Source organism: Artibeus jamaicensis, unplaced genomic scaffold (genome assembly GCF_021234435.1).
Source record: "Artibeus jamaicensis isolate MK-2021 breed Jamaican fruit bat unplaced genomic scaffold, CSHL_Jam_final contig_797, whole genome shotgun sequence".
NCBI classification, from domain to species: domain Eukaryota; kingdom Metazoa; phylum Chordata; class Mammalia; order Chiroptera; family Phyllostomidae; genus Artibeus; species Artibeus jamaicensis.
In genome coordinates, this window is record NW_026521977.1 from 6,210,045 (window position 1) to 6,222,811 (window position 12,767).

Here is a 12,767-nt window from a genome sequence, read left to right on the forward strand (position 1 = left end):
CTGCCCTTCTAGCCCACTCATGTTCTCTAACTTGACCTTAGTCTCCATTAATTTCAGGTTGAAAGTAGGTGGGGTTCAGTATCAGGGCAAAAAGTTAGGATGGAGGGAACCCAATCCAGGCAGAGGCTAGCCAGGAACCTGCCAGTTCCATCTGCATTTCAGGGCCTGGGATCAGAAGGACTCTGCAGAAAGTGTTGCTTGTCTCCTCAGGGGCATTGTTCTCTCCAGTGGTGCCCTGGGTTCCATCCCAGGGCCACGAGCTGATGAATGGGCCTCAAGTCCCTGGGGAAGCACATCTGGGTGGCAGGAGTCCAGAGGGTAAAGGAAAATACCCTGAAAGGATGGGCCAGGTGCCCAGTGAGGAATCACAGGCTACAGGAGAGCATTGTCATCCCCGGATCCCCTGTCTGCGGAGAGCACCTTTTGGCTCAGACGTGCCCATTTTCTTAGCTTCTCAATTGTCTCTTCCAGATTGTGACCATCTTGGCGAACATGTCTGTCCTCGAGCAGTGCGCCTCTGACATCATCCAGGAGAATGGTACGTATTTTTAGCAGAGGGCAGGTTGTGTGGGTTGTGTGCCTATCCAGAACTGTGCGCCTTTGTGTTTGGGGGAAGGCCTATGTGGAGGCACACAAATTTGTACATGCAGGTCTGCACAATCACAGGAGTGTGTATGTGGGTGCTTATGTGTGCAGCTGGACCAGTGTGTAAATGTCCACCTCCCATTGTGGAGCTCCACTTCTAGTGGGAGACAGCGAGTGGGAGACAGAGAAGGCCTGAGAGTGGCAGTGCCACGTGGAAGACAAGGCAGGGCAGAGGGTAAGGCAGACCCGAGGTGGAGGGTGGCAGTTGCTCTTTTCACTAAGGTGGTGAGGGAAGACAGAGATTTCATGATCCAAAATGTAAAAGTCTATTCCTACAGGAGGAGGCATTTCAGTTTCAAATCATTCCTATCTTCTTGGACTTGGCCTCAGTGGAAAGCTGAAGAGCCCAAGGAGTGTGGGAGCAGGTCGGGGCTAGCCAGATCCCGTGACCCCTCACCTGAGTGCGCCTCTTTTGCACTTTCTCCCCCACTCCCACCTTGTGCTGGGGGTGTCACTGAGGTCCACCGGAAGAGAGCCAGGTTTCCTTGGCCAGAAACTGATCTAAGCAGTCTGTGCTGGAGGGCAGGCCAGCCTCCCTGCAGCTGGGAGCAGAGTGGTGAGGGCTTCCTGTGACAGGGAAATAAGGGAGCAATTAGCAACCAGTTGGAGACCAGACACTAATGAGGACGAGGGGGCAGGGAGCCAGGGCCAGTTGCCTCTGCTCTTGTTAAACCCCCTTTTCCGGGGTTGCCCTGCTGTTTTAACTAACATACGCATTCCTCACCCCCCATTGCTCTATTGCTAATTGAAAGATACCATTTTGTGTTAATTCTATGTGATGAGCTAATAATGAAAAACTTTCCTGAGCTGCTGAGGCTGGGAGTCTGAGGGGTGTCATTTGTGGGCTGTTCCTTCAACACTTGGAGGCTTAAGTTCAAGTGCTCGGCAAGAGTGGCTCACCAGAGGCCTGTGGGTTTGGGATTGGGATATCTAGCACCTGTAGAGGATGGTTTTGTGGTTTATACAGTACTATGAATGAACTCATTCAGTCAATAATTATTGAGACCTAGTTTGTGCCTAGCATTGTGCTAAACAAATGAACAGAGAGGATATCAGAGTCTAGAAGGAGAGGCCAACTAGACAAATGTGATAATGTGACAAGAGTGTGACATCTACGATAAAATAGTGCAGGTGAGGGAGGGTGGCATAGCAGTCGACACCATGAAAACTGGAAACAAACTGACTGGCTTTGCTATTTACTAGCTGTAGGACCTCTGTGTTTCCATCTGCGAAATGGGAATAATATTGATACTGACCTCTCAGGAATGATGTGAAGATAAATAGAAAGCCTGTCAGAAGTGGATGTGGCCCAGAATGAGTACTGTGCTACATGTATCTGCTCTTTCAGGAAACAGTGGCCGTCTCACATGGTTCCACTGAAGAGTTTGGTGAAGGCTATTTACAAAAGGGTGCTTGTCTGTGGGATGATGACGTGGATAGCAGACCTTCTGGGCCGGCCAGGGCCAGCCCTGCTATACAGCTACAGCCTGGGCTTTGGAAGGCAGTCCTCTTACCAGCATGCACGAGACTCTGATGTACCTTGCCCTGCACTCTGGTGATTTAGTCTCTGTCCTGCCCCAAATTGTGTATGTTGTTGGTGGTGGGGAATTGGATGAATAGGGTTATGGGAAGTTGGAGACTGTGGTCGCTGGTCATCCTCATACTGGGAGGCAGGCCAGGGCAGCCCAAGCTCTTGGCTGCCAATCCATTGGCCTCAATATCCCCCTTTCAGCTAGTTTTGCTTCTCCTTGTGGGTCTGGGGACTGAGCTGAAGAGACTGTTTTTGGGGGTACCATGATGCTGGGGGCTGGTCTACGAAGCTGCAACTCCCCACAACTCCCAGGCGATGTTTCTGCCATTGAGCCTGGTCAGAAGTTAGAAAACACATTCTGGATTGTCCTAGGCAGCCCCAATTTCATAGCATTTTACCACTTTCTAGACTTAAAAAGGGTATGTTTAGAGACAACTTTGTTTTTATACACCTGTAAGACTTTTCACATGAATGCATTCACATTCATTCATTTGATAGTCATTCCACAAACATTTGAGCTAAGCAATACCTGGATACTTTAGACATACACATGCAGGAAATGGACAAAAATCCTTGCCCTGTGAAGATTACCTGCTGGTTATATGAGAAACTATTCCAGATGCTAAGCTGAGCATGGGAAAATTGCTTCTTTATGGAAACCTTAATCAGGAAGAGCTAGTAAAATTTCTTAAGCTTGTGGAACTTTCTAAAGTTGGTGCCCCCAGTTCATGTCCTCATAGGCTATAATATTCATATCATGGGACATTAACAACCATGAACTTGTCTTAGGGACATGTGGGCACAGGCACCTGAAGGCCATGTTCTAATCGGTGACCATGGAGACAGTTTCGGAGAGAAGCACCGTTCCCAACGTTAGAGTATGTGGTGGCAAAGATAATTGGTGCTAAGAAAGGCAGGACCTTCAGAGTGCCTTGTGCCCATAGGGGGAAGAAATTGGATACTTACAAAGCTCCCCAGAGAGAGAAATGGCCCCTCTCCAGAACTGAAGGTCTTAAGGTTTATAACGAAGTAACTCACAGTCCCTCTGCATGGGGACCTAGGAGAGTTAAAAATTGTATGTAGTTCAAATAAGACTTGGAGATGCACATGGCCATGGCACTGGATTGAACCTGACTCCTGTGTGAACTTGGGAAATCACTTCACCTCCCCAGACCTCAGGTGCTTGTCTGTGAAGTGGGGGAGTAAAAGGGGTTGGACTATAGAACTCTAAGGACCATTCCAGCCCTGTGGTCTAAGTTAAAGGCTGCAAACTTAGATGTGCACAGCACCCAGACAGGTAATATAAATGGGTGATATGAGCTCAGCAGGGACTGGATCAGTCTCATTTAAAAGATGGAGCTTATAATGGGCCCAGGATGTCAGATGAGGCAGTAATATTTTAGAAGGTGGAAATCTCCCAATTTTCATATTATCAAAAATTTAATAAATATTTTAGACACTTTGTGAAGCAACAGAACAAAGCAAAATACATCTGTGGGCCATGTCTGCTTTAAGTTCCAAAGTTGCAAGTGCCACTGGGTATAGGGAAGGGGAGTGAGGGCTAGTGCAGTGCCTCCCACAGAAGATGGAATTTTACCACCACCTGCAGATGGGGACTGCTAGAGAGGCCAGGAAAAGGACATTGCCTGCAGAAAGAATCAGGTGGCCAGTGCATGTGGGTGCAGGTTTGTAGGACGATCAGAAGACAGATCTCGTTTCAGGGGAGGATGGGAAGGCTTCTCAGCCCACCAAATTCAGGCCTAACTCTCTCAATTCAATTGCTCTAGCTTCCTCTAGTGTTTAATCACTTCTAAAATATTTTGATCTATTGCTCAGTCAGTCTTGGTTTGGGTTACCTCCCACCAGGGGACCCCTCACCGCTGGACCTGACTTAAGATGCAGCCAGCATCAGAAGTGAAGAGGTGATAGAGAAGAGCCATAGTATCTGAGTTCTGATACCAGCTCCCCAACTGCTAACTGCATGACTCTGGAAAAGATACTTCTCTCCAGACCTCAAAGTGAATTATACTAGTAACCAGTTCATGAGGCTATTGGAAGGTTTTAGGGGATCATGCACTTGCTGGGCATTTAGCACAGTGCCAAACACGTGGTAAAAAAGCTCAGTAATAGCATTAAAAAAGTAAAACAAGATGTCCTCCAGATGTTCTTTCCAAGTACGGTGACTTGGTACATGCAGTCAGAGACATGCCCAAGGTAGAAGGAGAAGAGGTGGCCTTGTGTAAATTCCTTCCTGTATGAGACCACTAACTCATTCTGACAGCTTTTGCTCAAGCTTTGCAGCTATCCATCCAGCTGGCCCCAGGGTGGGGCTCCTCACTGGAGTGGGTACCAACTATTCATTGCCTCTTGTCCAGGGGTCCAGCTTATCATGGGCATGTTGTCTGAGAAGCCAAGGTCTGGGACCCCCGCTGAGGTGGCAGCCTGTGAGCGAGTCCAGCAGAAGGCTGCAGTGACCCTCGCCCGTCTCAGCCGAGACCCAGAGGTGGCACGTGAGGCCGTGCGGCTGAGCTGTAAGTGGTGCTGGTTGTGGAAGTGGGCAGGGGCTTGGAGGTGGGAACAGCCTAGCTTTCGTGATAACAAGAGAGGAGTTAGAGCAAGGACTGCCTGGGGTGAGCCCCACTCTCTGGGTGCTGGGAAATGCTGGGATGGAGGCCCAGGATACAGCCCCTAGTCCAGTTTGTACTCTGGGGCTAAAGCAAGAGAGAGGAAAGCCCTAGAGAGGTCTTAGTTGCCCAGAACAGTGACTCACCTGCAGAATTCCTATTACTTAGGACCTCATTCTTTCATTCACTTATTCAATTCTTTATTCATTCACTTATTTACTTACTCATTTACTCATTTGTTCATTCACTCATTAATTCATCCTTTTGTTTATTCATTAGCACACTTATTTATTCATCATTAACTCATTTATGAATTCACTTATTAAATCATTCATTCATTCAGTTAAGTCTCTTATTTACTCAATAAACATTTTCAGATACCCACTCTATGCTAGGCTCTGCTCCAAGTGCTAGACATACAACATTGACCATAACATTGTCTTGACCACAGAGACTCAGACCTAATAGAGTGGCAAGTATGAAAAGAAACACTTGCATTTGAATATCATAGAGCAATGCTCAAACCAGGTCCAATAGCCCACATTTATCTGGGTGGGTAAAAATACATTTTAGCAAGGAGGTGAGTCTCCACCTGTGGTTTGAGGAGTTACTCTGCTGTGAAGACTGAGAAAGGGCACTGCTCGAGGCACAGGGCTGAGAACAGGCCTGGCAGGGCTGCCTGTCATCCAGGTACAACAAGGATGGCAAGAGGTGACCCCGGGGCAGCAAGGAATTCCAGCTCCATAAGACTTGTAGACAGTTGACTTGATGAATAAAGTCAACTTGCATTGACAAGCAAGTCATTTATTTAACTTTTTTTCTGTGAAGGCTAGACAACATTAACTTAATCTGTAGTTTTCTGTAGTTTCAGCTACAATATATTTTCTGATTGATAAGCAACTGGAAAAATAAAAACAGAAGGTACTGACAGTTCCATTGATGAAGATGTAAACACTAAAGCTGGATCTGGTAAAATCAGAAATGCCTCCACGGAAGTATCTCTCTTTCAGAAAGACCTGTGCTACCTTCACTGCTGTCTTAACTAAGTTCAGTCCTGGCCAGTATCCTGGCCCTGGCATGGGTCTGTTCACACCTGAGATAGCAGGTCTCTACCACAAGCTCCTCCAGCTGGGTTCACTCTCTTTCCCCAGTCGATTGGAGGGCTGATAGGGGCCCTGGAAGCCACCCGCTTTCACAGGCCCCACACAGAGAGGGGAGTGAGAGAGAGTGGAACATCCCTGGGTCAGGCCTGGCCAGGCTGGTCCCCATGCTGGGCTTGAGATTTTCTGCACGTCTCACGCAGGTATGTCCCGCCTCATTGAGCTCTGCCGATCACCCTCCGAGAGGAACAGCAGTGATGCTGTGCTCGTGGCCTGCCTGGTGAGTTCTCAGTCTTCCCCCACCTTTCTCCCTGGTCAGGAGCACTGGCTATGCCATGGCTGGTTTGGGTAAGCCCTGGAACTTCTCTGCGCTTCAACTTTTCTCTTTAAAGCGGTAAGAGTAATACTGGTTCATATAATTCAAAAAATTGTGAAGAAAATTATATGAAGTCATATATGTGAAAGATGGGGAACAGGGGAACCACAAACTTTTGAGGTTCTAGGGAATCCTAACAGCAATCAAGACCAGAGTGGCTGGCTGGTGGAATGCTGGATGGTGTTAGTGACATTCTGGGGCTTGTTGCACGTGGGATTTAGGGTCTGAACATCTCCTGCCTGTCCAAACTGGACATAGTGAGCAAGCCTCCCTTCCTCCTTGGAGGAAAGCTTTGTGGCTTCCTTCTCTCCTTTGCTGAGCGGAGCAATAGGACAGGACAGAGAGTATTATTCAGTCAGTCCCCAGAATCTTCACCCTGAACCAAGCAAGTGCATCCTGGGAGGTCCCCACCCAGCTTCTCTTTGATGTCTGGGTCAGTGATTAATTCATCCAGTAACACCTGATGGAGGATGCATGCTTTGTCCCTGTATTCCTCCTTGCTGCACTATAATGAATCTCAGAATAGAGCAGCTTCCAGTTGGAAATGTGGAGGAGCAGGGAAGCCATTGGGTATATAGGCTGTTTAATATCCAGAGCCTTGAGTGGTCCTCAACAAATGCAAGGGAGAAGTGATAGAAGTGATGGGTTTAGAGGTCCTTCAGGCTGTGTCACAGTAAAGCCCTCTTCTTACCTATCTTCTTGTAACAGAGTTCCCATCATTTTTGGGAGCTCCTGATGGGCATTGCGTGGTGGAAACAGCAGGGCATTATAGTCAGACACATCTGTCTTGGTTTTGCCATTAATGGACTATGTGATATTGGGTAGTTCACTACATGTTATACATTTCATTCAGTAAATATTTACTGAGTAATTCAATGTATCATGCACTCTTCTAGGCTATGGGGATATAGCTATGAAAAAAATAGGACAAACATCTCTGCTCTCATGGGGCTTTTATTCTGGTACATGCAGAGCAACTTTAACCTTCCTTGTGCTTTTGGTGATCTGGCAAAACTTACGGGCCCCTTCTCAGAATAATGTTTTAAAGGCATACAATAAAATATAGAGAATTAAAAAAGAAACCAGTTATATTAAAATAATTATAGAGTATTTAAACAGGTGATATGTCAATATACACACATTTAATTAATAAATTAAATAAAATCTGGCAGAGGGTCTAATAAGCATCGCTACCTGACTACTGGTGAGTGCCAGTGACGTTTGACGCAGTTTGTAACCGTCATGAGCTACAAAAGGTTCTGGGATTTCTGCTGGTGAACAAGCCACAGGGACTGCTGAGGCTTCATGGTTTGTTGCTACATTCACAACTGATGGAAAGGCTAAGTTTCAGCTGGAGGTTAGTGAATGTAAAAACATAATTTTTTAATCCAAGTTCTCAGAGCTTCTTAATTTTGTCTGGTCTAGTGAGTCAAATGGACAGAGAGTAATACCCGGAAAACTCATAATAATTGGCCCCAAGTACCATTACCTCGACAACTCGGGCAGCTGGCAACTGCTCGGCACTGACTAAGCCCTGAGAAAATAATGCTGGGAAACTAAGCTCCATTCAGATATATGGGCTTGTCATGATTCGTTTTTCATTTTCATTATTAGCTCAAAGAAGAGCACACAGAAAGGTGTGGCCACTGTCTTCCATCTCTTAAAGGGCTTTCCAGGGGAAAAGGGATTAAATTCCTCCTGTAGACAAGTTGCTGCACACCGAAGAGAGCCCCTCCCTCCCTAATTCACCCACTACCTGGATGCTGCGCTCATTGTTTTCTTGACAGTTCACGACCATGACACTTCCATGGTTCCCGTTACCTACGGCTACTGTCCCTGTGGTCCAGCCCTTCGCAGTTGGGCTCTGACACCCCTTGGTCTCTGAAGGCCTCCCACTGCCTCCAGGCCTCGTCCTTCTGGCTCGGTCAGAGTGCGGTGAGCCACCCTTGGCCCCTGTTCCCAGCAGGTACATTTTCTACAGTTCTGCCGGTAGCCCCTTCAAGACTTAGATCAGAATCCCTCTTCTTCATGAAGCTTCCTGGGAGTTCTCCATGCTCAAAGTCAGGGAGCACCTGTATGCACCTAGGCCCACCTAGGTTTTCCTCATTAGGAGGCAGGTTGTATTATCTGGTGTTCCAGGTGTTATAAAGTGAGGCTGTTGAGTTTAAACACAGGCCTACCTGGTGCTGCAGGTTGTGACATTTGACCAAATAATCTTGTTTCCAGCCACACTTTCTCCCCCTGTGTCTTATGGCCCTGGCCTTGTTACCTTGGCTCATGGGAAGATTTGCAGTTCACCCTTTTTGAGTTTCACCCTTCTTAAGGTTGTTATTCTTTTCCAGCTCTTCGTTTCTCTCTGGGTTTGGTGACTATTTCTGGCTTGGCTGATGGACTGATAGACTGTCTCCCCACCCTTTCCCCCATGTTGGTGGGTGTTTGTGGTTTGGCTGGTGGAAGGGTCTCCGTATTTGCTGCCCCCTGGCTGGTGAGATGGGGCCACTTGGAGCCGGGCCTGGTGGATGGAGTTGGAGGCTACCTCTCCTGCCCCTCTTCAGTTTCAAAGGTTCCTCTCAGACAGATGGAGGACACTTCAATCCTCTTCTCCTGTGTCTGGGGAAGTGGCAGCTCAGAGTGCCTCCTGCAAACAGGATTGATTTTCCCTTATTGAAGCAGCTGTCAGGAGGTTGCCAGGCTTGTTAAGTTCTTAGGTGTTTTCAGACTGTCCGGGAATGAGATCCTGGGGTGACTGGCTGTTAACCCCCTGAGGGAAGCAGCAACCAAGAGAAAGGATCCAGTAAGGTTAGGGTCCTTTTGAGCCCCTGGATGCTGAGAAGAGGGTGCTCTGAGGTGGTTTGGGTTCATGTCCTGCAGACTTTCTGGGGACCTTGGGTGTCTATTGCCTTTGTGTTTTTTCAGGTCTGTTTCTAGTTCTCTCTCTTGTGTTTTATAGAGGTTCCCTGCTCTCTTAGGGGTTTCTCTCCCGCCTTTCCCTTTCTCTCTTTTTATCAGCACCAGCCCTCTCTCTCCTGCTCTTCCTGACTCCTCCCCTCCTCCCACCTCTCTCCTATGATTCTCCTGCCCTGGGGTGTGCTCTCTCTCTCTCTCTCTCTCTCTTTTTTTTGTCATCATCTTTCCCTCTTTCCATCTCCCTTTCATGCTTGGTCTCATTTTTTTCCACCAAAAACTGTCTCTCAATTTTTGTATTTCCTTTTTTTGTTCCGTTTTTCTGTTCTCTCCTTTTCTCTGTGTTTTTGCTACTTTCTTCTATCTTATTTTCTCTCTTTGTGGGTCTATTTTTTCTATTTCTTTGTCTTTCTTCCTCCCTCCCCCTTACTTTATTTTATCACTGTTGATATAAAATACAGTGCTAGCCTCACACCCTCATCTGCTGAAGATCCTTGGCTTGTTTTTACTGTGACAATTCAAGGGTAATGGGTTATTCTCCCAGCTGGATCAAGAGCAATCAGGAAGTGCAATGGAGTCAGCCTCTTTAGCTCTTAGGGAAATCATACCCCTGGAGAAACAGAACAGACTAACATGACACAATCTCCTGGAGTCTGCTTCTTGCCACTGATGACTCCGACCCTGCCCCTGAACACAGAGACACATGTCCATTCTTGATCCACTGGACATGACAGAGCCTGTTAGTCCAATGACCAACTAGAGGCATCTTCTGTTTTACCATGTTGGGTATTTCTCAGCAACAGGTTACTTCTCATGTCTAGGCAACGGGTTCTATTCCTGCCTTATACTCAGTATAAACTAATATTCTGGGCTTGCAGCATCATGCTGTGTGTGTTGGTATGAGGGCCTTGGAGCTGAACTGTTGTGTGACCTTGGAAAGGTCACTTTCACTCTCTGAATCTTAGTGTCCTTATTTCTAATCGGAAATCATGACACTTACCTTGCAGTATCCTGTAAGTATTAAATGAAATATTGTGTTGGCATTCCTCCTCTTTGCTTCTTCTGCCATTTCAGATATTGCCCCCCATGTTTCCCAAGGAAGGACATCCTTAAGCTCCCACCTTGTTTCCTGATGTGTAAAGGTTCTAGAAGAAGAAAGGAGTTAGTATTTATTGAGCATTTAGTATGCACTGTCTCGGCTCATTGGTCTATATAGATACATAGTTCACATTTGTAATTTTAGGTAGCTCTAGCAGTGGACTCAATTTTAAAGCATTTTATTTGATCATTTTTTCAGCAAACATTTATTCAACTCTGTGCTGGATTGTTCAACCTACTCTAGATACAAGGGAAAAAAAAACCCAGAGTCTCTACCCTTGCAGAGCTCAGAGCCTAGTGTGGGAGATAAACACCTCAAAGACAATTGCAATCGAGTCTGAGAAGGTCAAGGTCAGCACAGGGGCTGTGGGTGCACAGAGGTGGGAGGAACAGCTCTGGTCCAAGGAATCATGGAAGGCTTCTTAGAAGATGTAACAGTGGGACAAGCCTTGCAGGATAAATGCAACTAGATGCAGCAGGATAAATGCAGCAGGATAAATGCTGGCTAGAAAGGAGTGGGCCTCCTCCCCACTTTGTGTCATGGAGAAGAGCTGAGCAAGTCCACCTGGGTGTGAAATACAACAGCATACAGAGCAAAGAGTAAAACTCTTAGTATGTGCAAACCTGGGCAGTGGTTTCATTCTGCTTGCACCTCTCTTCCCTGTTCATCTCCATCTTGATGGCAGAATCTCCACCTCCTTCAACTTTATGATCTTCCTTTCTTCTCATTTCATAATGCTCTTCTCAGAACCTTGCTGAATTTATGAATAAATAAATAGTCCTTTCCATTCTAAGGTTTCTCTAAGGACTTGGAAGTGGCAACATAATTCTACTGATGTTTCTGGCAGTTCTGGTCTCTAGGATGAACAAATATTTCACTAAGTTGACCAGATACTTAAAATGACGGATCTTGAAAACAACTAGGTTCCTAGGATGACTAAAAAGCCAAAATGGCAATACCATTATTAAGATCATGAAGACTTTCAGATGACATCCACCATGGTGACCAAGGTACAAATGGAACAAGTGATGAGATTGCTATGATGGTCAGGTGACCAAAAGGACTGGATGACTAAGGTGTCAAGGTGAGGATCAGCTCAAATTGCCTGGTAAACAAGCCACTTCCTGAAATGCATCTCTCAGAGTAGTTGAAGGAAATACATGCACCCGAGGAGGGCCCAGTCTGATCTGTGTCATCTCTTCTGTTTTCTCCCCAGGCTGCTCTGCGTAGATTGGCCGGGGTCTGCCCTGAAGGCCTCCAGGACTCTGACTTCCAGCAACTAGTCCAGCCCAGGCTTGTGGACTCTTTCTTACTCTGCAGCAACATGGAGGAGAGTTTTGTGTAGCGGGTGTGGAAGAGGAAGGGCATTTGGCCCCATTCTTATACCCACTCTGAGTACAAACCCGTGAACACACCTGAGTAAACACCAGCCACTTTAGCTCCTTATTTATACTTAATTTATTTTTTACATGAGATGGACATAGGGCTAAATATTCTAGCAACATCATCAGGCAATCTGTGTTCCTTGGAACTCTTTTTTGTTTTCATTTTTTGACTTCTGTGACTTTTCAGTTGCAGATGTTGAAATGCATAATGGCTAATATGACAGATGGTCATAAGTGATTTCACTTCGGCTTGCTTTCCCTACTCCCACTATATAATCTTGCCTCGTTTTAAAACACACACACACACACACACACACACACACACACACACACACACACAACTTGGGAACCAGAGTATTATAACTGCCCAGCAGTTTTTTAAAAGTTAGATTTGCTCTTTCTAAAAGATTTTAAATAAAATTGATAGTTGGACAGAATATGTTAGAAGGAAACTTTTATTCTTTAATAAATGAAATCATACCAAATTTGTCTTGGATTACATTATGTCTTGGACTAATTTGGACTAAATTTTGTCTTGGACCAATTTCTTGCTTCCCAAGGTTTCATGCCACAAAAAATTCCAACTGCTAGCTAAACTGCATGGAGAGTTGCATTGTTTTCATAGGTACATAAATGGGTCAAGTTCTGAGTAATTTAGTGAAAAATCAAAAATATTTTTCAAGTTCCAGAGCTCAGTTTCCCTGGGCTTCTCCACTTTTGTGGAACCTCATGGTGAACAGCTTTCTCAGATGAGGCTTCAGTGACTGACACCTCTTCAAAAGTGTACTTGACAGTGATGGTGTGCTGGGGCTTGCAAGGGACTACTGTGAACATTTCTTCCCAATTCTACACTCAGAGGCAAAAGAAGAAAAATCACATGGTCCTATTAGTAGATACGGAAAAGCACTTGACAAAATATAATATTCATGATAAAAAAGAAAACTCTTAGAAAACTAGGAAGACGTGGTAATTTCCTCATTTTGATAAGAAATAGCTATAAAGCCCACAGCTAACATCATACTTGAAGCTTTCTTCTTGAAGTTTTCCTGAGAGATCAGTTATGAAGCAAGAGTGTCTCTTTTTATCACTCCTTTTCAATATCA

At 45.8% G+C, this 12,767-nt stretch overlaps 1 protein-coding gene across 1 annotated transcript in view; it reads left to right on the forward strand.

Annotated features, from left to right (window-relative positions):
* The window catches only part of INSC (INSC spindle orientation adaptor protein), a 123,656-nt gene extending 112,007 nt beyond the window's left edge, over positions 1-11,649 (forward strand). The window contains exons 10-13 of the mRNA XM_037150582.2: positions 472-538; positions 4,552-4,707; positions 6,104-6,180; positions 11,496-11,649. Of these exons, the coding sequence (XP_037006477.2) occupies positions 472-538; positions 4,552-4,707; positions 6,104-6,180; positions 11,496-11,624 (429 nt within the window). The 3' untranslated portion in view covers positions 11,625-11,649. The remainder of the gene's footprint in view (positions 1-471; positions 539-4,551; positions 4,708-6,103; positions 6,181-11,495) is intronic.
* The last annotated feature ends 1,118 nt before the right edge of the window (positions 11,650-12,767 follow it).